We start from the raw sequence: 25,523 nt of genomic DNA on the forward strand, positions 1-25,523 counted from the left end.
ACCTATTCAAAATCGTAAGTTTCAGCCTAAAACGTAGCGCTCTTGGCACAACAAATACGGCGTTAGAATAATAAATAGTTTGTTTCATGGCAAACTGCAGATTGATATGAGAAAAACAGTTAAGAAAATGCACACTTCTGAAATATAACATATTTAACCTTTACGGTTAACATCGTGTACGCTTGTCCCTTACTAATTAGGTTAAACAAATGATTTATTGTTCTTTCATTTACATGTAAGTGCGATGGAAGTATTTTGTTCACACTTGGATAGACTGTTTCGTCTTGAAAGGTAATACACTTATATACAGATTTTTGTGAAATAATTATTATTCAAACTTGGTAGACAATTTGTATTAAAATTAATTTATGTTTTTGATTACGTATTATGATATAATAAATGTTTTCTTTTTCTATGATGTGTTTATAAATCTTTACATGTATACAAATGTACATCTACTTGTCTAACCTGCGATGTTGTAAATGCAATACGTTACAGTTTTAGAAGAAAACTAAGCGTCAAATAGAGTTTCAGAATTATAAGTCAATTGTGTAGTGTTTACAATAAAGTAGATTATAAAAAATTGGTTTCAAATTTGACTCCTAGGAGAAAATTTGGTACTACCTTGGACGTTACATACTTGTAGTAACTCAACGGAATAGGGTCTATACAGGATCCCCGTAGTTTGCGTTACGTAATGGGACTAGAGGAAAACAAACTGACTGAATGCCGTCAATTCAATTTATTTTTCCCTATCCCATTTGTTCAAAATTTGTATAGTAAAAGGATAGCTTATATTTCACTGCGCATTTATGATTTTTGCTTTAATTGAAAAGAAAACAAGTGTTTTTATCCGTCTGATCAAAATATTTTTTGTCCCAGGTCAGATACTCGCCCGATACTCGTGCCTGTCCGATACTCGTGCCTGTACTTAGCTATGATTCGTCCGTTTTTAACTTTAAGCCTGCTAGATTCTAAAATGGACTGGTCCATCATTCAATTTGGGCTGTACGATTCATCATTTGAAGGGGCGTTCAAAAAATAAAATTTACTGACTGAATAGTGAACAGTACATCTTTGTCTGCACTGGTCGCAAGGGCAGAATCACTTGCCGCCAGCAGGCTAAAGGTTAATAGAAATAGAGCCCATGAAAACTGTTCATTATTTATTGCAAAAACGCGGGTAATACTTGTGTTTAAAGGGCATTTCTTCGAGAAATTATTTATATTCCTTTTGTTTATTTCAACCAAAGACATTTAAGTATTGTCTATTCCAACAAAATACGTCGTTAAATGTGTCATGTCTGGAGACAGTACATATCAATGAATCCATTAGATCCTTATACAGCAAAGGCCTTAAATTTTTAACACACAAATGAAATGTCAGTTGTTAAGTCAATGCATATGTTGTCGTTTTTACTTTTGTTTGTACTGTTTGCACGTGCATTACTGTGCTCGTGATATTTATTTTTTAGATAAAAGTGTCATGATGTGCGGTTGCAACGGAATGAACGTGTCTGTCGTGTTGATAGGGATTATCCTATACACGTGCATTCTCGGCGCATGCGCACAGAGCAATGGCTATCCTCGTCGTGGCCGGATAATACGAAGATTCCGCTCAAATGAACTAGTTATACCATTTCATCATCAACAAAATGGGATTGACATGCGAACTGGAAAAACGTATGCTTCCGAATGTAAGCATGAACATTTATTATTATTATTAGCAGTAGTAGTAGTATTGTTATTATTACTATTATTATCATTATTATTGTTGTTGTTATTATTACCGTGGTTCGTTGAGTATCCGATTAGTATAGGGATATCTGGCAAGAGGAGGCGGGGCTCTTTGTGAACTTGAAGTTCGGGACAACTCAAACTATTCTCACAGAAAGCGAGGTTGTCCTGCCCTACGAGGCGGGCCTCCCCTGTCGCTTACTTTAGCATCTTACGCAACTCTTTAAGTGTTTTTCGAATATCTTTTTCATTACATAATCAGGACGTTTGAAATTTTAAAATAAAAGATATCTTATAGACAGTTTGACTGGTATTATTTTAACATATTTTTGTAACAATCTATTCTTCAGTACCTCGATTCGTAGTTATTTACTGTGCATATAATTGTATATATGTATGCATAATGAGTAAAAGAAAAGTTACTTCATTATTATAAATAATGACACACTGACATTTTAACGGGGCAATAATTTATCATAACTTATGTCAGCACAGGAAAGACCTGAGTTAGGCTTGTGAATTAATAATGTTATAATTGCTATTATTTTAATTCAAATCACATTGATGATATTACATTCCGCTGGTACCTGATCGTTTTTTACAGACGTATATTGATCTGCAAAAGACATTTCCGTATTCATTGTGCGACAAATGATTTTTTTTTTGTTCACGATGTATTATCATTTTATATCGTGTATTTTCTTATCCTAATGAGACCATAATTATCGTCTGTACACGTCAAGTATTTGCTTCATAATAGTGGTGATGATAATGATGATGATGCTACTGACGATAATATTGACAATAATGATAACAGATGATGTTGATAGTAGTGGCCGTGGTGATTACCACGATGATGACTGCGATGAAAGTAATGATGATGATGATTATGATGATCGTAATGTTACCAACAGTAATGGTGCTGGTGATGAAGCTAATAACAATTATCACTTGTTTGACGTCGCGGGAATGAAATACAGCCATTGCATATAGTGGCTGATTTCTGCCAGTGTCGTTCAGTTGTTCTGGTGCCCTGCAAGAACGAAAGAACGACGTTTTCACATTTGGTGTTGTCTCGTTCTGTCGTTCTGACGTTGTCTCGTTCTGTCGTTCTGCACAATTTAAGTCGTTTTAAGTATAGTAGATGTTGGTCAAACTGACTCTGTCTTCAACAGGTAAAGAAAAAAGAAATGACTTGTGATAAACAGTAGAAATATAACGTTGGTGAGAATGATGATGAAGTTGATGATGATGGTGATGATGATGATGATGAACACTAGTTATAAAACATTGTTGTTGATGGTGATAATTATGACGATTTTAAGAGGCCTCTTATTTTATTTTAAAGCTTGCAGTGGAGATTGTCCTCCTAAATGGATTGACTTAGTTCACGGTTTAACTGGTCTCAATCCGAACATATCCCATCCCATGTGTGAGTTCTCCGATGCGTTTTTGCCATGTTCCGTGGAGGGGAAAGTTTGTCGGCATAAACCTGTACAATTCACGTGTTGCCCGACACGTTGTATGCCTTCCGTGAAGGAGTGCTATGGTGCACAGCCGCCCGAGTTCCTCTGCATGCCTAAGAGTATACAACGTAAGTATGTTATTTTGTACAGAAGTAATATCAGAAGACACCTACATAGCTGTAGGAACCACGTCCAAGCATATGAAATATATAATCAGCGCCTTTTGTCTTTAAGGTAGATATTCAGGGGGTTTGGAGAAACCGAAAACGTTCAAAATCTATGAGACAGGATCAGTAATTTTTTGGAAAAGTAGAGTGAAAAATATCAGATATTTTCACGGTGGATCTGCACTAACCAGAAATAAGAAAATTTTCATTAAAAGATAATATGTTTTCTTACACATAAGATTAAGATATGTTCTCCCTATTCAGCTATAGAACTTGTTAAAAAATAGGCTATGTTATTATCACATGAATAACACTCGTCGGTAACATGGTTCTAGTGAACATTATGAGTGAAATATATTTTTTATTTCCACAGTGAAAAGATGGAATGTATCTTTCACTGGTGAGAAACTATATAAAGCTAGTAACAAAAATAAAACGTAAGAAACATAAATAAAAAAAACATGATAAAAGAAGAAAATTTGTTTACATTGTAATACAATTCGTACATTTTTCAACTTTGAGAATTAAATCTATGATCCGTACTTAAAGATAATGTATCACATGGAAAAAGTGTGGCAATTTCCGAAATTCGTAAAATGAGCCGTGCCATGAGAAAACCAACATAATGGGTTTGCGACCAGCATGGATCCAGACCAGCCTGCGCATCCGCGCAGTCTGGTCAGGATCCATGATGTTCGTTAACAGTTCCTCTAATTGCAATAGCAAACAGCATGGATCCTGATCAGACTGCGCGGATGCGCAGGCTGGTCTGGATCCATGCTGGTCGCAAAGCCACTATGTTGGTTTTCTCATGGCGCGGCTCATATACATTTTGTACACAGTTACTGTCTGTGTAACAAATATGCTGAGGTTATTGTTATTCCTGTCAGGAGAACGCTAGATGTTATATTTTCACAAATGTACATGCATGTATATTTCATAATTTACTGTGCAAAGACGAAATATATTTCACTCTAATATTCATATAATTGAAAAATATAGAGGATATATGTTTGTTTCAGTGTAATAGAATCTATCAATTTTATTTCACAAGTGAGCATCAAAAACTGATATTTTCACGAGTGGCGTAGTCACGAGTGAAAATGACTTTTTTTGGTGTTCACGAGTGAAATAAAATTGATATTTCACTGACACAAACAAATTTTCTTTTTATTTCATGTGTAAAACTCTACTTTTGTCGCGTAATTTATAAAATGTCGAAAATCGTGGGAAAGATCAACAGAAAGATAACGCAAATGACGTCATTTTAACGACGTCATCGTCATTATGGTCCCCGATATTCATAACGCTCGGTATACAATTTGACTTCAATCGCGACGGAGGACCGGAACTAGTTCGGCAAAAACAGTGAAAAATAAAAATGATAATCTACTGTTTCAAAACTGTGGATTATCACTTTTATTTCACTGAGAAAACTCTATATTTCACTGGAAAACATAAATTCTAACATGGCTCGATTTGATTTCCAGTTAAATAAAGAAGAAACCAAGTTCTATATATTCTGCGATAAACAACGGTTGACGCGCGAGAGCATTATGACGTCAATTATGACGTCAAATTGCCGCATGACGTCCGATACATTACTCCTCGCGTAAATGAAGCCCAGCATAATATTTATTAAAATATATCAATGACCATGTCAAAATGAAAACAATCAATGCCTTCTTGTGATTTATCGTCTAATTTACCACGGTTCATCGTTCAGATGATTCAGTATTTAACCACTCGGGCTAACGCCCTCGTGGTTAAATTCCTACGCATCTGAACTCTGAACCGTGGTAAATCAGACGATAAACCACTCGAAGGCCTTTATTATTTGTTAAATAACATATAATATCATTTGATAGTGTTTATTTTCAGAAAAAAAAACAACAAAAAAACATTCTTCCCTGATGAAGGCTTAACGCCGAAACGTTGGAAGTTAATAATTATCTATGAACAAACGCTACACGTGTTGTTGTTGATTTTTCTTGTTTGTTTATTTTCAGACAATTGTTAGATCTAGATAAAACGTCTGTTATGAGTTGATTATTTTTTCATTTTCAGCCTGGCTGCAGACTATGTTCAGACTCAACATCTGGGGACCGCAGAATTAATAAACAACCGCAGAATAAAACATGAAACTTTTTTTAATTCTTGATATTCCGTAAGATCCCATATCAAATGAAAATAAAACTAATTTAGTACCAAGACAAGCGTTTCTGGCTCTGTGGCGGGGAGGTTGCGGACGTTATTTGGATCTTTTGCCCTCGCCGGTTTGGGTTCGTGCATAGAATATTATTTATGTAGAAATAATATACAGGTCATTTCCCTGAAAATAGCTGCGGATTCGAGCCTTATCATGTGTTAAGAAAGCCATCTGTGTTTACCTTATAAATTACTACACGGGTACAAACACGATTTTTTTCATGGACTTCTATGGCGTTTCAACAGCCATGTACATAGAAAATTTTCATCACAACTGGTTTTGTTATAGTCACATGCGAGTTCAATACACTGGTGTTATTTTATCAGAACAGAACAGAACAGAACAGAACATGGACTACATTTTATTTTGAATTAAGCATATACAGCTCATCTTCATATACAACAATATATACATGCATGAATACGAAAATATGGTAGTACCTAGTATAATAAACATAATTATACCAGTAAATCCGTGCGAGTGCAATACATCACATGTAACACTTTATACAATCTATATAACTCTATACATGATAGCTAGGATGGTAAGATATACTACCCGGCGTTCAATGCATTCGATCTCATTTTGAAGGCTTTATTACAATATACAGCTAATTTGATTAACACTGAATTCCTTTCTGAATTAAGCAATTCTATGAATTTATACATGCTATGGTTTCTTACAAAATAATTAGATATACATGTATACTGTTTCTTATAGTATCATACAAAGAGCAATCATGGATGCTCCTGGTAGGCTGGTAGAAAGGAAAATACATCCTACATAAAGGTGCGTTGTCCTATAAATATGCAAGCAAAGCAGATTCTGCGAGAATTCAAAACTATTTATGGTGATTCTTTCCCATTCAAACCACTGTTTATAGAAAAGTGATGGTATTTCATATGAGAGAATCTAGAGTCCAAGATATACCTCATGTAGGGTGCTCTAAAACGTTAGCATTCTCTCATAACATCACTGCTGTAGCAGCCACTGTAGCAGAAGCCACGAGATATACAGCATAATTCCACCACGGACGGACACCTGGATAGAACCACCGACCATACGGAAGCCAGCTGCATTGTTTCCTCACCTGAAGAATTCAACACACCGAGTGAGGCTCGCACCCACATCGGCGAGAGGCAAGTGAATGAAAGTCTGCGACCTTAACCACTCGGCCACGGAGGCCCCGTCCTTACAGGGGATGAGATGAATAATAATATCTGCCATGTGTTTACGAATCGGAAAGAAACGCCAGTCCGGTGTGCAAGAAACGAGTTTCTTTTATACCAGACAAGATTTCCCCGTGTTTTTGCCGTTGCTAGAAAAACTCCTCTTACATCCCGGGCTGTAAGATGACTCGCGTGCTGCAATTTGTCAATGAATTCATACGCTACTGTAACAAAATAGTGCTTGAAAGAAAAACATTCGTTTTATTTTTTTTTCTATTTTAAAGAATACGGTATGTAAGAAAAAGAATCTATATCATAATCACTCTGACAACAACTGGTTCTCGGGTAACTGTCTTGCGGGAACACGGAACAGCAAGTATCACAAAATGGACTGCAAACGGTTTCTCTACACACTTTTCTTCAATCCAAAGGCTCTGTTGTACAAATACCCAGTGCGCCCAACATATCTATTCCTGGAAAGATTTACAGGGACAAAGTTCTAAAATCAGTTAGAAAAACTTACGTTAAACGTCGCCCAACAGATTGCTTTTACGGGGCATCTGCCTTGATCGTGAGAATACATCTGCACAAAAAAACAATATTATACATCAGTATTTACAGGACCAGTAGGCCAAGCAAGTGCATCTTCCATATTCACCAGACCTTAGTCTCTGTGATTCTTTTCTCTTCCCTTTCCTGAATGAAAATGCTGTCTGGGCGTAGCTACAATTCTAGACGCGGCCATGGTAGGGCAATGGCCATGGATAGCCCGGATGGAAAAGTGCGTATCTGTTAAAATAGAATAGTTTGAGGGTCTGGGTTAAGCAATATGCTTAAATACAGGTTATTCTATATTTTATATGGACAGTCTGAAAATGTTCTGAATTTCCCTTGTATAAAAATATGATAAATTACAGATATAAATACATATATTTCGTGATGGTCTCCCTTTACCGTCGGGAAATTGCAAAATAATATTTATTTATCCTTCAAAAAGAAACCCTCGACCCCAAAAGGTGTCCAATGTCAGATATCCAAATAAGCCGACCGTCGGTTATGTTTACACTTAATAGCTGTGTAGGAGGTCCTACATAGCTGTTCTTCTTAAATAAAATTGATATGGCCGCAGCACACATCGGGGCCCATTTTAAATGCCTGAAACTTACTTTCTTGAAGAATATTGTCAGTGCTGAATAAAAATCAAAAGAAAAGTGTGGGCCATGTTTGATGTAAGAAATTATTTTCACTGAAACACACAAACTGCAAAATCAGCTAAAACGAGACCCCAAAGTGTAGTGATGGTGTATGATCTAAGTATACATGACAAAGTCTGTCATGGTATTATTTCATTATGAAAATGCTACCTTCATGTCAAGTATAGACCTGTCATGTGATTTCAGAAAAAAAAGTTGCAAAGAAAATAAGGAAAATAGCTCTACAGAGCAAAAATACCAAGCACTGTTTTAATCCGCCATTTTTTTCCACGCTATTTTCCTATTTAGAATCTGCATGCCTTATGCTGACAGTAGGCCTAAACCGCCCGCTCAATGCATCATATGTACTTAATGTTGAATAGTTCCTTAGATACTAAAACAACACGAAGCATGTGAAAACCTTCCACGAAGCCGGATGTCATACACAAATCATACAAAGGATACATCTGATGCCGGAAAGAAGTGCCATAGAATAAACATATACAGGAGAAAAGATATGTCGTAAACAACGCTTGACAATTTGTCACATGTTTTCGCGACTTCATTTATAATTATATAGTGACTATCATAGCAAGATTTAATTCGATATAGCAGCTTTTTTCTGTATCCTGTAATTGGCTGAGTGATTTTGCACAGATAACTCACAGATCTATGTCTTGAAATAATACCTGAATATACCTTCACAGTAAAGACAATTTGTAATAATTATATCAGCTTTAAACATGTATTAGCATTTAAAGGAGTAGAAGGGAACGCTTACGTAAGTCGATGTTAAACAATAGCTTTTTGAATCGGACCTTCCTTAAAAAGAGTTGTCAGTTTGAAAAGAGAAGATTCAATTTTGCTTACAAATGACATAAAAACTGAAAGTCTTTAAATGTTTTGAACAACATGATAATTCTGTTTCAAGAAGAAAAATCAGTATATAACATTGGTAGAAAGCAATGTATAAATTTCTAGTTATCACCTACAACTTTGTATCTGAAAATTTTCCAAATTGTGTAGGACTCAATTATAAGCCTCAAGTGAACCTTTAATTAATAAGTGCATGATCACGGCGGCAGCCAATAAAGCGTTACACACTGCTGAAAGTACCTGTAATAACTGATAAAAATTATAGGCTTTCAGTTTATGATGCAGAGTGTTAAAAGTTTTGTTTGTTTTTTTCGTTTTAAGTGAAATAAATATCAATTGTTTTATTTCAAATTTAATAAATGCAATTCAAAAAATATTTAAAGAGAAATTAGTTCCACCATTTTGTTTTATAATAATATGGAAACAGAATGGCTACCATTTGTATCGTATGTGGAAATGTTGTACATAAATAACTCGTTATAAGCCGAGTTTGGAGAAAATAATTAAACTGATCTAAGAAACAAAACAAAATGAATGTAAGACACATTTTAGACAAGGTAAAGATAATGCCATAACAGGCAATATGGGAAAGGTATAATATAGACTAGATACGTGTCAGCATCACATAAGAACCATGCGGTAAAGGGAAAAACAACGATAAAAGTAGTGACAGACAAGATGACAAACGTACTATACAAGGTTGGACAGTATACTATCTGTACCATGCAGGAAATTGTAAGGCGCGATGGTTAAAGAATCATACTAGACAAGATGGTTAAAGAGTCATACTTGACAAGATGGTTAAAGAACCATACTTGACAAGATGGTTAAAGAACCATACTTGACAAGATGGTTAAAGAATCATACTAGACAAGATGGTTAAAGAACCATACCAGACAAGATGGTTAAAGAGCCATACTAGACAAGAAGACTAAAGAACCAATCCAGACAAGATGGTTAAAGAGACATACTAGACAAGATGGCTAAAGAACCATACCAGACAAGATGGTTACGAACCATACCAAACAAAATGACTAAAGAACCATACCAGACAAGTTGGTTAAAGAGCCATACCAGACAAGATGACTTAAGAACCATACCAGACAAGATGATTAAATAACCATACCAGACAAGATGGTTAAAGAACCAACCAGACAAGATGGTTAAAGAACCATACTAGACAAGATGGTTAAAGAACCATACCAGACAAGTTGGTTCAAGAGTCATACTAGACAAGATGGTTAAAAGACCATAGTAGACAAGGTAGTTAAAGTACCAAACTAGCCATACTAGACAATATGGGTAAAGAACCATACTAGACAAGATGGTCAAAGAACCATACCAGTCAAAATTGTTAAAGAACCAACATGACAAGCTGGTTAAAGAACCATACTAAACAAGATGGTTAAAGAAGCATACCAGACAAGATGGTTAAAGAACCGTACTAGACAAGATGGTTAAAGAACCATATTAGACAAGATAGCGAGGCGGCGATATTAAACTACATGTCAAATATATGAATTGGAATAACACTAACAACACATACATATAACATAACATATAATACGCGTCGGAATGAAAGGAAATTGAAAACAGGATAACGTCCTTGAGACGGTCAAACGTTAATATCGGTACCATTCCAGTGCAGGTGACGGAGGTTCAATACAAGCCTAGATGGTCACGGAAACGACTATGTCAGAAATAATGTTGACAATACAGTACAGGCGTGCTTAAAAAGGTATTTGATCAAGGCCCCTATTCGTCCACGTTTTAAGTCTGGAATCATAACTTAGACTTTAAATCCCTAAACAAATCAAATCGCCGTAACTTCCTTGGTAACAAATATATAATTGCCGTGACCTTGCATAGCTTTTTTGTTGTTGTATGTGCCATATCCATGCCATGTTTAATTAAAAATCTGCTCAGGATTAACAAAATATATGGCAAATTCAAAATCTAACATTCAGACTTAAATCTGAATGAATACGTGTCCATTCTATTTCTTCAAACTATATTTTTGGACACTGTTGTACAAAATGGCGGAGGATCCACACCAGGCCATATGTCAAATATAGTATACCAGGAACTATGCAAGAAAAAGTAGCGCCGTGTTTGACAACAATAAAATTATGAAGATTGCATTTCAGACAAAAAAAAAGAATAACACACAAACAAAATGGCGGTGGCATAAAGTCCGACATGCTGATGAAGTCACCATGTTTGACCAGATGGACAAAGTACCGTGTCAGACAATGTTATGAAGTCACCATGTCCTCCAAGATAGCAAAGATGGCACGCTATACAATATGTTCTGAAGTTATCATGACCGCCAAGATAGCAAAGATGACACGCTATACAATATGTTGTGAAGTCACCGTGACCGCCAAGATAGCAAAGATGACACGCTATACAATATGTTGTGAAGTCACCGTGACCGCCAAGATAGCAAAGATGACACGCTATACAATATGTTGCGAAGTCACCGTGACCGCCAAGATAGCAAAGATGACACGCTATACAATATGTTGCGAAGTCACCATGTCCGCCAAGATAGCAAAGATGACACGCTATACAATATGTTGTGAAGTCACCATGTCCGCCAAGATAGCAAAGACAACACATTTTACAATATGGGGTAGGTAAAGGTGAAGGTATACTGCAGACAAATGGCCAATGTGTTATGTCTGACAAGATAACCAAAGTACTGAGAAGGCTAATGCACCATGTCCGGTAAGATGGCGAATGTACTGTGCAATGGAATAGTGAATGTGTCATGTCAAACAATATGACGAAGGTACCATGCCAGACAATATGACTAAGTACCGTGTAACACAATGTAACGAAAGTACCATACTAGAATAAACGACGAAGAAACTATACAAAAATTGATGGTGATGGTTACATTACAGACAGACGCATGCTAATTGAGGTATATGATGCTAGAGTAGACAGTGTAGGTACCAAAAGGGTGATTTCAGTCACAAAATACCAAAAGTATTGCATCGGAAAAGTAGGAGACGAGGCCTTTGTAAAATAAGGTGGTATCTGTATTATTTAAAATAATATGGCTAAAGCATGAAAGATGACGAAAATGATATGCGTGACAAGACAGTTAATGTTATGTTGAATAAACAACATTGAAACAATCTGATATCATCGACAGACAGAGAAAACAAGATTGATAATGTTTACTCTTCAAACACCTATAAAAGTAAATCGCTTGCGAAATAAATTTCCGGGAAGAACTGTTCGTGTCTGTCTGGCCTAGTGGTACAAATGCACCTCGTTTGTCTATTGTTTTCTTACATTGTACTTTTAGTTATTTACATTTTTTTGTATTTTATGGATATCTGTCGCCAAACAAGATAAATTGTAAAATTTCAATTCATATTCATACATTCCATCTATCACGTGCACTTTAGTTAACCGCAGTCTTAATACAGAATCAAATAAGTGCTATAATATCGTGTTTTTCGCGTTTTTAAGAGCATAATGTTAGAGTGTTTTATGCGTACGTGTGTGTACATGCGTGCGTGCTTGTAGCATCTTCCTCGACCATTGAAAAAATAATTTCCTCCAGCAGATACTAGAACTGACTACTTAAATGTATGAACAAGATGATGTCTGCCATGGTGGTTTGCCACGTGTTTTTTTTAAGATGACAGTACAGACCCGAGCAGATACATAGCAATAACAATATCATTAATGGCCGAACAACGTGACCTAAAAATATCATACAACAGGTGCGTAAGATTCGTGATGCGGAAGACAATGTTATTGCAACTTTCCAACACGACTAGTCTGTGTCATAGACACTTTGATATATGAAAATGCACAATGCAACACTGTAAATAGCTCTGATTAAGATGTTTTAAGGCTGCAATGTCGCAGGATCATAGAGCCTCGGGCTGACAAATTTGCTTTAAACATGACAAGATGGTCAATAAAACTGACAGGTTTTACGATGATATTATTGTTATTAAATAACATTTTTCTCAATAAATCTATTGTATATTTTCTCATTTGCGGTTTATGTCGTTGTTAATCGAGGTTCGGCTGGGGTTTTAAAGAAATCGTAACTTCTTGTCCCATTCTGTACTACGGAATAGAAGATTGTCTGGTATAATCGCCGAGGGTTGTGTCGAGCTCGAGCCTCCGGTATAGTAGATTATCCGGTGTAACCGATGAGGGTTAAACCCATAGTTTAAAAAGCCGGCGTATGTGACTATTTGTAAATATGCGTATATATAATGGTAGAGAAACTTTTCGGGAAAAAAAACACCGACAATGTGACCTTTGCCAAAGAAAATATACTGTTTACATACAGATCGCACAGTTTCTACATGGCCAGATTTATTTCAAGCTTGGTGTGAATTAAGAAAAGTTGAGTAAGCTGTCTATGCTCAGAAAGTCGGTTTCCCTTAAATTTATTTGTTTATAGTTTACATACTAGCATACTGCGACGGGCACCATCTCAGCAGCACGAAACAAACATTAAAAATATCGCCACACTGCATTGTATTAAATTGGTCAAAATGTGCTGAAATAAAAAAATTTAAAAGGTTGCATCCTTGATACCGAATGTAATTGTATAAAAAAGGGCAGTAATCTGATAGAGTATAATTTCCTGTCAGATGTTTCTTATATATAAAAATGTTAGGATCAAAATGTCTGCGCGAGACGGGCCTCTCTATTTAAACTGTCAAAACCAGATTGAAATTGATATGTGCAGGACAGTTTCATAATAAGCGAGGTGTATTCATCATCGCTCATTATCATATAGAAATTAGAAATTACAACAGAATAACTCATGGGGATTTCGTTTCAGAATTTACAATGGATAACATTGTTATCGATCGTGTGTCTGTCTGTCCGTCTAACTGTCTGCCAAGTTCCTCCATCACAGAATAACAATCAAGCAGGTAGGATTTTAATTAGTTTTAAAAGAAAATAAAATAGCGTTTAACATGTTACGCTTTCTAACAGGGACGTCAGTGCTGCAATTTTTTTCAAAATGTATACAGTTTTCAATTTTGACACCTCTCGAGTGTAAAACTAAAACTAGATTTTATTCGGAACTTATAAAGACACGTTTTATTGCGACTGTTTGAAAAGGCGACGCTTATGCCTAACCCAACCGCCATAGAGTTCCTATGGTTATTTGTCCGTACGTCAGTCTTTGAAATAGTTTAATTGAAACACATACGAAATATAGTGTTGGTAAAGAGACGAATATTCGAAGGGAATATATGCCACATTGGGAGACCATTTTACTAGACAAGCGTGCCCAGGAAATATTATTTGATACACATGTTCAAGCAGTGAACGCTGACCTTTTGAGCCGAGTCCCAACGATAGTCGAGAATGGTCACCTTATATTTTACCTACAGTTCTTAACATCTCTGCGTTTTTCTCTTCTCTCAACCGAGTGACTTCAATCTGACAATTGCTTACGAAACGTCATTACATAGAAATAAATACGCAGTGATGGAACTTGTCCTCTTAATAATCGGCTTTTTTGGGGGTCCAAAATAATATTGATAAATACTCATACTGAAGAATTGGGCAAAAATCGATTCTATTATATTTCCTTGTTTAAGAAATATAGTTTATAAAATTTCATTACATTTTCATCTCTATTTTCAAGAGAGATGTAATATCAAACATGTTAACAAATTTCATTGTGAAAACTCGAGATTTTAGAGAAATATAGACATTTAAGTGAGGCCACCCCCTACTCATTTTCTGGGCTAAATTTAGACTCTATGGCCGCTTCATTGTAAATTTTGGTAAAAGTTACATCTGTATGCATTATTTTTCATTTTTATTCTGAAATATCATTCATTCCGTCGTGAATATGACTCAAATGGATGCATTTTGTGCATTTTCACATATTCTTGAGACAAAATTTTGGCCTTTTTATTGCAGAAATTGCTGCAGAAATAGGCGCATCTACTCAAAATATGGTCAAAATTCAAAAATTTTCGAATTAAATGATTATTTTGCATTGAAATCATCATTTTATGACTAATAAGACTAATAATGATGTGTTTCGAGAAGAGTCTTATTTCAGCTCTTAAAGGCTATATACCAATAAAAGAAATTGTTCTTTGTTTCATATAAAATTCACCTACTTCAGAACAATTTTGTTACAGTTTCTAGATTTTCACTCCGTCGTAGGCCTATTTTCCACAAGATATCCATACATTTGCTTCAAGAAAACGAAAAGAATAGTGGGTGTTGAATAGTATGCAGTGAAATGCAAGTCAACTGAAGTCAGGTACCCACATATTGCCGCATTTCAGAAAGCGGTCCGCAGAATAAACACCCTACTTTAGTTTTCAAGTAAGCAACTCGAAAACATGCGAATATTAGCATGAAAAGTGTCCTATTTTATGTATATTTCATTCCACAAGAGAAATAATGCCCATTTGGCCCCTGATTTACGAGCAAATGCGCGAAAAATGGAAAAATTAGGATCTATTTGTTACGGACTTCTTTAGAACACACCACGGAAGCACATTTTTGACCTAATTACTGCATTATAACCTTTATGCGAGATCAACGTCATACATTGTTGTCTCCCTTAATATCGACCACTATCGAGATATTTTAGCGAGTGTTGCAGATCGTTATGGTTCGGCTATATCCTCTTATCGTATCACGTATTAAACGCAAATAAAACTCGTCAGTACTTCTCCAATTTTATATCAAAATCAATGAAAATTAAAATTCAGGAACTCGACTCCCATATTTTGAAAAAGAAAAAAAAACATCTTGAAAGTTTGGGTTTTGTTGATCATGAACATTGAAACAATTTTTTTTCGAAACTATCTGAGAAATTCGAAATCAAGAGAGAAAAAATGTGTCAGAGCTCGAATACGGGATCCCTTGGCAATATAAACATTTCTATTAATTGACCGATGCATTTATATAAAGCTTTATGACTAAGGCAACTTTCCGTCCGACGGTACCCCGATACAAATGCCTTTTAATTTTGAATAGAAAAAAATCGTAAACTTTGATTAACTAATTCCCATGTGTTTCCATAATACATAAATTGTCAAGTAATTTCCTGATATCTTATGTTTTTCTTTTTTTCTTTGTTGTCGTTCAATTTGCAGGGTACTTCAAAAGAGAGATTTTATCTAAGCATGTTAATTTGTCTTACGTGTTTCTGTACCTTGGAAAATTAAATAATTTCATTATTTCATTTTTACTCCAGCAAATAATGAATGCAAAAAGTGCAGACCTCAATGGATCAACACACTCGAAGCGTTCAGCGCCGCACTAACTGTAAGTACAGTCGCATCTGTTTGCATCTTATTTTATTTATAGTCGCAACCGGTAACGCATAAGCGTCACTCCCTTTTTAGTAATTTTTAGTCGGAGAATAATGCATGATACAGTTCTAAAACACTCCAGTTCAGAGGACTTCCCTGGCTTTTTAGTGTGCCAGGTGTAAATCACCCATACACTGTGCTCTTATTTATCTCAATACTAATTATTTAAGTTGGAAATACGTGAGCCTGAGGGGTTGAACTCGTGACCCTGGTTTCGTAGTTCAGTGTCATAAACCACTCAACCGTTGCGTCCGCTCTAGGACAGTCAAACATGTGCTAGATGTGCTAAATACCACATATGGCTCTTTAAACCGTTAGTTTCCTTTCGTTTTATACATTTGCATTGCTTATAAACCTGAAAATAAAAATCACCCGAAGAAAAGACCTCCTGACAATAAGGACAAGTCACGTGACATTTTAATATAGGTTTGACAATATTATATCGTCAAAAATTTAGAAAGAAAGAGGAACTATACTTTATAAATGGAAAACTGTTCTGCCAATGATTTTTATAGACACTTTATTATTTTACTAAATACCTTTCGCTGGGACAACTGATACGTATTAGACCTTCTTGCCTTTCGTAATAAATAATCCAAACAAAAAAAGACCAAATAAACACTGTCAATAAACGCCACCAAAACCATGTTCCACAAACGAGTTGTTAGTTCAATGAACACCATCAAAACCATGTTCCAATTTCACATGCAAATGAGCTAATTGATCGCTAATTAACATGAATGTGTCATTTAACAACACGCTAATGAAACGCATAATAAACCGCTAATGGATCGCATAATAGATCGCTAATGGAACGTATTTATAACAAATCGCATAACGGAACGCTTATTAGATCGCTTATTGGAACGCATAATAGACCGCTTAATGGAACGCATAATAGACCGCTTAATGGATCGCATAATAGACCGCTTAATGGAACGCATAATAGATCGCTTTATAGATAGCTCAATAGAATGCATTCCTAAGACAAGATTACATAACATAACCATGGCAACAAAAAAAAAAGAAGATATTTTGTGAATGGTTATTCGAAGAGATTAAAACCAAATGTTTACTGATAAAAAAGGTAAAAAGCCTTCTAAATGACTCTCTGTAAGTTAACAACTCGCTTCATTCAAAACACTGAGAGTACTGAAGGGGCGCGGTGCAGCTGTATTCATAACATGGCAGAATTCACTTGCAGTGACCGTTAAGACAGCTTACAAAATCAGAGCATCAACAAAATTTCTCAAGGACTTCCCTTCCGTCAGACATAGCTTATGCATTAGTACTCATTTCATATTTCAAAATAATTAGCTTTTTTTCTTGGCTTATGAAAAAAACAAAATACTGTTAAATGCAGTTTATTTTACATAGCTCAGTAAATTTCTACAATTTAATGCCCCCACTTTGGGGTGGGGGGATATAGATTTGCCCTTGTCCGTCCGTCCTTCCGAGAATGTTGTGTCGCGCCTAGCTTCAAAAGTATTTGACGTAGAGTCACAAAACTTTACAGGATTGTTTGGTCAGCATGTGTAGTTGTGCACGTGGGGTTTCGCGTCCGGATTCATTCAGTCGTGTAGGAGTTATGGCTCCTGACTTTGTAAAAATTGGTCATTTTAATGTTGTGTCGCGCGTAGCTCCAAAAGTATTTGACCTAGAATCACCAAAGTTTACAGGAACATGTGCAGTTGTACACCTGGGGTTTCGCGTCCCAGAAAAAAACATATATGTTAATATGTACATTATATATGGTTATTTTGGCATTTTTTTAAATAGCAACATATTGTTTTCCCAAAGTTGATGTGTGTTCTTTAGTGACCTGTAGTGGGGGCATCTGTGTCCCATGGACACATTTCTAGTTTCGTATTCAAAAGCGTTCATGGAACTCATTGTTTAGGTTCTCATCATTTTCACTGTCAGATTGCTTTACAGAACCAGTCACTTTTGCCGATTCAATAATATGTTCGTATATCCTTCCATAACAAAAGCGCTTTGGAATATCATGACTTGGAAATTTCATCCAGCCTCAGTTATTTGAAGAACTGAAATGGTCATTGGCTTCTTTCTCACAGTCTGTTAAATGTCTCGTACTTTATGCTCGTACCGCCTTCTCTTGTCATCAGAAATGACACTGTCTGTCTTTCCAACGTGACAGTCTCAGGAAAAATGTGCAGCCTCGACCAGGATTCTAACCTCGGACCTTCGGCTTACCGAGCCAACACTCTACCAATTGAGCTACCGAGGCCACCCGATAGTAGAACCGCTGCACCCCCTTATTGCGAGACATTGGCACTCCTGGCCAATGTCTGCCGCAGACTGTTAACCGAATTCAGATGCACACCCCAGCCAAACTGCTTTGCCCCGCATGGGCTCCAAGGGTGAACATCTCGTTAGAACCTCCAAATGTAACAGTCTCAGGAAAAATGTGTAGCCTCGACCGGGACTCCAGCCTCGGACCTTCAGCTTACCGTGCCAACGCTCTACCAAAAACCGGATACGAGAACCGCTACACCGACATCTATACACTCCAATCACCAGAAATGATAAAATTGACAAGTATTTAATTTAGCTACACTTTTTTCATAGAAAACCAGTAACATTATTTGAAACTTATTATTATGGAATTCTATATAAGAATGTAAATTTTAATTGAAGTACTACTCCTTTTTTCATCAATAACATGTTCGGTCAAATAGATCAGTTTTGCTTGAAATCAAATAAAAATATATCATATATACAGGTAACAAGAGTGGTAACAACATTCATTTCGCATTTGTTATTGCCCTTAGGAACGAGGGATTGAAATAATAAAGTTTAACTTATACTAAGCAAGAGTAAAAACGTAACATAGTACCTGCATATACTAAAAATTGTACAACCACACATCCGTGTATAACCTACCCTGACCTCTAGCTACCCCATATTTCAAACTGTAGCCAGAAGGACATACCTATACTTTAGTATGTCCATGCATAGTATATAGCATGGATATATGCAAGGGCTCGAACCAGGTCAGAAATCTTCAAGATATTGCAAAAATAATGAAATAAGTTCGATCATTACCCGGTCACCTTTTTCGGCATTCTCTCGCATCTAGAGCTACCTCAGGTACACTATACTGGTTGGTCTCGCGATAGCCAGACCCGTTAAGTAGGGTATGGCTATAGTTCCTTGCCATACGGGTTCGAACTGGGTCGAAAACAATGGTTAAAAGATTTATTTTATTTACGTACGAACATTATGCATCTTCTGTGACCCTCCATGGGCTACCAAAAGAACTTGATCTTGAACAGGACCTATACACCTACGTCCGTGTTTGGTAGTAAGCCGAAATTTTGAGTTACGTATGTCGAAATTTTGAGTTTCGAGTTAATATGTCGTACATAAATTGCGTACGTTTTACTTTGTCGTGAAATATATTTCTTTTCAAAAATAAAGAATCATGGTAACTAGTGCCTGCCTTGCGCCTCCGTACCATAATCGCTCGTGTTTATTTCAATTAGAAGTAGAACCTATCGCGGAATCAAGCTTACACTACCCATGAAGCTGTAATAGCATGTAATTCTAGAATGTAATCAATGCTTTATTAGGCTGTTAGTATTAAAAAATAATCTGAACATTTTCTTTTTCTTTACAAGCCGGCAATGAAGTCAGTGTGTACCCTGGCGCTCAGAGAAAAATTTGTAAGCAGTTGCCAGGTCCCTAACACTAAATGTGATGGTAACAAGACCGGAATCAAGTACTGTTGCTGTTCTTTGACAGAATTATCCAGAGTAAAAGACTGTCTTCCAAAAACCGCTAAAAACGCATGTGTACCCGATAAAATTACACGTAAGTAAATACTTAGCAACTTTATCTTTTGTTCTAACATGCCCCGATTTGGTTTCCTATGAAACAAAGAAGACGTGACGTTATTATGCGAGAAAAACACTGTTTGTACGTTACAATTATTACGCCATCATGAGCGTCAAACTTCGTAGCGACGACCACACAAAACAAAAAAAAATATTTGGGTGGATGTCGTCAAGGGTTTAGATGATTTTTTTATTAATCGTGTTAGAATCGAGATAGTATATCTAAAACAGTGATTTTCTCTTGAATAAAATTATTGCTTGCAGTTCAGTTGCGTACCAGTATTATAATCCATACGCATCTGAAACTCTAAACAATGATTTCATTTAAGAACAAAATCACTGTTTGAGATATATTATTTCTTAGATTACGTTATACTTTGACAGGCGTATTAAAAGTAATGAGTTTATTTAAGTCAATTGCAGATGCATGTTGCTGATAAAGCAGTTCGCATAACATGTAAATTACCAAAACGGCAAGTGTCAAATGATAAATGCTAATTGTTAATTACGTAATGCGAAGCAATATATGCCAAATGCCTTTTGCTAAATGCCTTTATAAGTAAAGAACTAAATGATGCATCCTTTCAAAGACATTGGCCTTCATTACATAAGTTTATTTCTGTTAAAAACTTTTTTAGAACATTTTAAAGTAAAGAGCTTTGGTCCCACGTTCCCATTACTGATACAACATGTTATTGTTTTAATCCATTCAAACTTTGATCAGACTTACATTTAAACATACACTGAATGTCTGCCACATATATATAACCTTTTTTATTAAATTACATTTTACATTGTTAATCAAGTAAGGTGGCTTATATACCCATTTTGCCGGGCACATTTTTGTATTTATAATTATTCTTGTAATTGTAATATGAATGCACATGTCACTATAATACTTATCTTATTTCTTTCTCAAACACGTCAGCGCATTTTGCGAACTGATGTCCTTATACATACATGTACTTGCATAAGGGTTGTTGCTTTTTTTTGCTGGATAAAAGAATATGAGCCGCGCCATGAGAAAACCAACATAGTGGCTTTGCGACAAGCATGGATCCAGACCATTCGTGCAGTCTTGTCAGGATCTATGCTGTTCGCTGACGGTTTCTCTAATTGCAATAGGCTTTGAAAGCGAACAGCATGGATCCTGACCAGATTGCTCGGATGCGCAGGCTGGTCTGGATCCATGCTGGTCGCAAAGCCACTATGTTGGTTTTCTCATGGCGCGGCTCATATCAATTTCTGAATGATTAAAACGCTGGTGTTTAAACTGTCAAGTTAACTGTAGGATTTACTTGACATTTTGATTAGTTTCCTTTGAAAGTGGAAAAAATCCAGAGCTCCTACTTTACTGCAGTGCAATCTCAGCAATTTGATTTCAATTCATATGACATTCATTTACTTTCATTCTATATAAACTTGTAAAATATTTTGTCTTTTACAGCTTGGATAACACAGTTTCAGCAAGCGTTCTTTGCTGCAGTAGGTAAGTAGACGTGATATTGCGACCATTTCTAATAGTTCATTTAAGCATGAAGTCCTCCCCTTTGTATCGGAGACATATTGCTTTTGACTTCGTCGTCTGCCAACCAGTCCTCCCGTCCGTCGGACTGCATTTATCATGCCGCGCTTTATCTCCAAAACCCCTTGCTGGATTTCAACGTACTATCACTATACTACTATCCTACCATCGCTATCCTATCATCCAACTATCGCTATTCTACTATCCTACTATCGCTACCCTACTATCATACTATCGTTATCCTACCATCCTACCATCGCTATCCTTTCATCCTACTATCGCTATCCTACTATCCTGCCATCGCTATCCTATCATCCTACTATCGCTATCCTTTCATCCTACTATCGCTATCCTACTATCGCTATCCTACCATCCTACTATCGCTATCCTTCTATCCTACCTTCGCTATCCTATCATCCTACCATCCTACTATCGCTATCCTACTATCGCTATCCTACCATCCAGCTATCGCTATCCTACTATCCTACCGTCGCTATCCTGTCATCCTACTATCGCTATCCTGCTATCCCTATCCTATCATCCTACTATCGCTATCCTACCATCCTATTATCGCTATCCTACTATCTTACTATCACTATCCTATTATTATCCTACAGTCCTATTATCGCTATTTTACCATCCTACCATCGCCTGTCCTACTACCCTATCATCCTGCTATCGCGCTTTGATAATTATGCGATGGGCGATGGTAGGATATGAACAAAGCAGTGGTACGTACAGTTCTATTCAGACTTTTGAGTACATCTTATTATTCACTTCCCTATAAAACCCTGTCTGATCAATGTAAATGCATCGGGGATACATACGTTATTTTTTCTTTATATTTCAGGTTGATTGGGTTTTATCAAATCTATTGAAGAGTTATGCACAGCATTCATGTTTCGACAGCCATACATGTATAATCTGCATTGCCTAACACACTGCAAACAAACATCCAAACGTCGGCAATAGAATATTATGAACTTTAAAACTCAACTGTTTTAAAGCACATTTTGAATGTTTATTCTCCACTTTTTGCACAAGAGAAGTTCACTTTTCAAAACATGAATGTATAATTCTTTTCTTCATTATATGAAGCATTTATCATTTCATTTAAATGTTATATTAATGTTATTTAAAACAGTTCTAAGAACTTTTTCTCAATGTAATGTGTTCCTTTTTTGCTGTGTTTCATTTTTGTTTATGTCGCGATGCAAAGCTTTGACCATTGAAAGCCGTTGCTAATAAACATTAGGCTTAATGCTATAATTCACTTGTCTCATTTATAATTACACAGTATGTCCCAGTTCATTGTATTTTAATTAATAATGTCACCGTGGAAAGGTAAGGGCGTCAGAGTAGATAGGTGTGTTTTAGACCACAAAAATCGTTACAAGTATCTAACATGCGTATATTTTACGAACGCCGAACAAACCCCTTCCGGTATCATTTCTCCTTTGTTACTGTATAGTAAAACAAGCATTTTTCGACATGAACTGTGAATTTCACAACAAAATTACAGCAATGGCCGCTTTTAAAATTTAATGCTTTCAGTTAAAGTCACTTCTCTCTAAAAAAAACTGGCTTAAATTAACGATGAACTTTTTTTGCTACGTTTCAATGTTTACAATTATTGTTGAAATCTGCATACGCATCCGTCACGGTCATCTGGTCCTTCCCCACAGAAATGTGCTCCTGCAGAAAACAGACAAAACAACTGTTAAAGACATCAGAAATGACACAAGATTTACACAATGTCAATAAATACATTTCAAATGTAACTAGTCAAAGTAGGGATGGCTTCAAAATAGAGACTTCATAATTTCAAAGAACTACTTTCTAGGATACATCGACCCGGAAGGGTGACACCATGAAATACTGTAATACTAGTATCTAGGGAGATTATCTTTAATACGTGTAATTTATACGTTTGATTATTAGAAAATGATATATTTGTTTATACATTGTAGACGCTTTAAGCCTTACTAAGTACAGCGTTGTAAGTAGGGTTTTCATTTCAAAAATAATAAGGTGATTTCTGTCAATATTTGCGGCAATTCAATAGATAAACACTACATTTAGATATTAGCACCAAAGTGTAATCTGTTTAATACGTGAGGTAGCGCCTGGCAGTTTGATAATCTTAGTTTGAGTAGAAACTGCTAGAAGATCAAAATGCCCCTTGTGTGATTGTGTTGATTTCATTTTGAATTTTTATGTCCTTGTAGAAAATTTAACAGAACATACATGTACTTGCAATTGTGTTGGAACTTGCTTTGCACGTCTGCAGTGCCATGAAAGTATATTTAAGTGTTGTATAACAACAGTTATCCAAAGTGAATTGCCTCCAACATGATTCACGAGGAAAACAAAACAAACAGAAAAAATAGATGAAGATAAAAATATCTAAAAACAGCTTGTATTTTGCTTCAAATCTCATATATTTTAGACAATAAACTGGTATATTTCTTTCGAAATATTTGGTTGGCCCTGAAAAGGGCCGTTTCTGTATTTCTGTAAGGAAAATGATTTCATTCAACGTCCATGTCGGCTTCGGAATCGTCATCAAATTCCTCGAACTCGGAGTCAGTAGAGTACCCGTCAGTGTCTGAGTCATCGATGTCCTGATTGTCAGCCGCGTAAAAGTTGTCAGCCGCTGATTCATCGCTGATAACCTCTACGATTTCGCCGAAAAGATCTCGTCGAAGACTAACTATCTCATAAGCCTTTCTGTTTGCATATTCGTAGAACATATTCCGGATGCCTTCAACGATTGCCAGGCGCAGTCGTAGTTTGTACCGGAAGCTACGATTCGTCTGCGTGCGTGCTTGGTGATATCTGTAAAGGACGCCTTCCATTCGTCGATTGAGTAGGACTATCTGGTCGCATGCCCGCCGAAAGTTGTGTTGTGTACGTCTCAAAATTATTCGCTTTGCTGTCATCACTTTGGCACGTGTAGGACTCGTTGTTCGGAACATGTCGTGAAGATATTTACTGACAAGTATGAAACTTTGAAGCAATGCAAGATTTTAGCAATGTCAGAGCTTGTTCAGCTGTAAAAGCAGAGAAGGTCTGAGTGCAAATGAATGATAAAGGAACTGGCTTCAGTACATATATAGGTGAGAATTATCTGATTGCCTCCAAGGTAACTATATCACCCGCTCGTTCGTTTAGGTGATAAACAGATTAGCTACCGGCACAATTAATGTTGGCACATCCTTACAATTAAGGTAATTTGTTGTGACCACTTTATGTTAATATTTATTCTTCAGTTAACTACTTCCTTTTCTGAGGTTATCGATTCACACTTCTTTAACTTTTATACAATGTGCAAAGATGGACGGTTGTAATTCTCGCTAATTTATTTATTTTAGGCAAGTGTCCGTGGTTAATAGGTTCAGATGAATAATTAAATAGACTGCAATTAACATAGATACAAAAGGATATGGTAATTACTATTAATCTTTATGAAGGTATGCGGAAAAAGAATATACCTATAATATAATATAATACATATAATATAAACATTGTTGTTACTGTTGCCACAGAATAATGTTGTTTAAAGAAAAGAAGGAAAACAGCTTGTTAATTGTAAACACTTTGAAGATATATAAAAATGCATGTTTCACTACAATGATAATTAGCAAATTAATTTTGAAAATTATCGGAAGGATTAATTATCTGAAAAAAAAAGACTAATATGATGGAACCATAACTTAGAATTTGGACTAGAAGTATATCTCAATAAAAAAAATAGAAGTAACCCCCGTTTGCAGTTCCCAAACAGCTAACTTGGAGAACCTCCAGAATATGTGTACCATGACTTAAATACATGTTTACATCCTTTCTGAAGGGAGTCAAAATGAATTAGACTGCCGACAACGAAAGGAAGCGCAGTACCCCGAAAAAAAACTCTCTTTGCCTTGCATAATTTTAAATAATTCCCCTTTTATCTTTAGTTTAGCATAACTCTAAAAGTACT

At 36.0% G+C, this 25,523-nt stretch overlaps 2 protein-coding genes across 2 annotated transcripts; both read left to right on the plus strand.

Moving 5' to 3' along the window:
* The first annotated feature begins 138 nt into the window (after positions 1-138).
* Positions 139-5,585, plus strand: LOC123554280 (uncharacterized). The gene is made up of 4 exons (XM_045344311.2): positions 139-291; positions 1,475-1,696; positions 3,085-3,330; positions 5,437-5,585. Exons 2-4 carry the CDS (start codon positions 1,486-1,488, stop codon positions 5,484-5,486), a joined length of 507 nt encoding a protein of 168 aa, XP_045200246.2. The 5' UTR covers positions 139-291; positions 1,475-1,485; the 3' UTR covers positions 5,487-5,585.
* A 7,958-nt stretch (positions 5,586-13,543) lies between these two features.
* LOC123554279 (uncharacterized) lies at positions 13,544-22,810 on the plus strand. Its single transcript, XM_045344310.2, has 5 exons — positions 13,544-13,738; positions 16,042-16,112; positions 19,801-19,993; positions 21,464-21,505; positions 22,392-22,810. The coding sequence occupies exons 1-5, from the start codon at positions 13,627-13,629 to the stop codon at positions 22,394-22,396; spliced, it is 423 nt and encodes a 140-aa protein (XP_045200245.1). The 5' UTR covers positions 13,544-13,626; the 3' UTR covers positions 22,397-22,810.
* Positions 22,811-25,523: the final 2,713 nt, after the last annotated feature.

This window comes from Mercenaria mercenaria, chromosome 7 (genome assembly GCF_021730395.1).
Source record: "Mercenaria mercenaria strain notata chromosome 7, MADL_Memer_1, whole genome shotgun sequence".
NCBI classification, from domain to species: domain Eukaryota; kingdom Metazoa; phylum Mollusca; class Bivalvia; order Venerida; family Veneridae; genus Mercenaria; species Mercenaria mercenaria.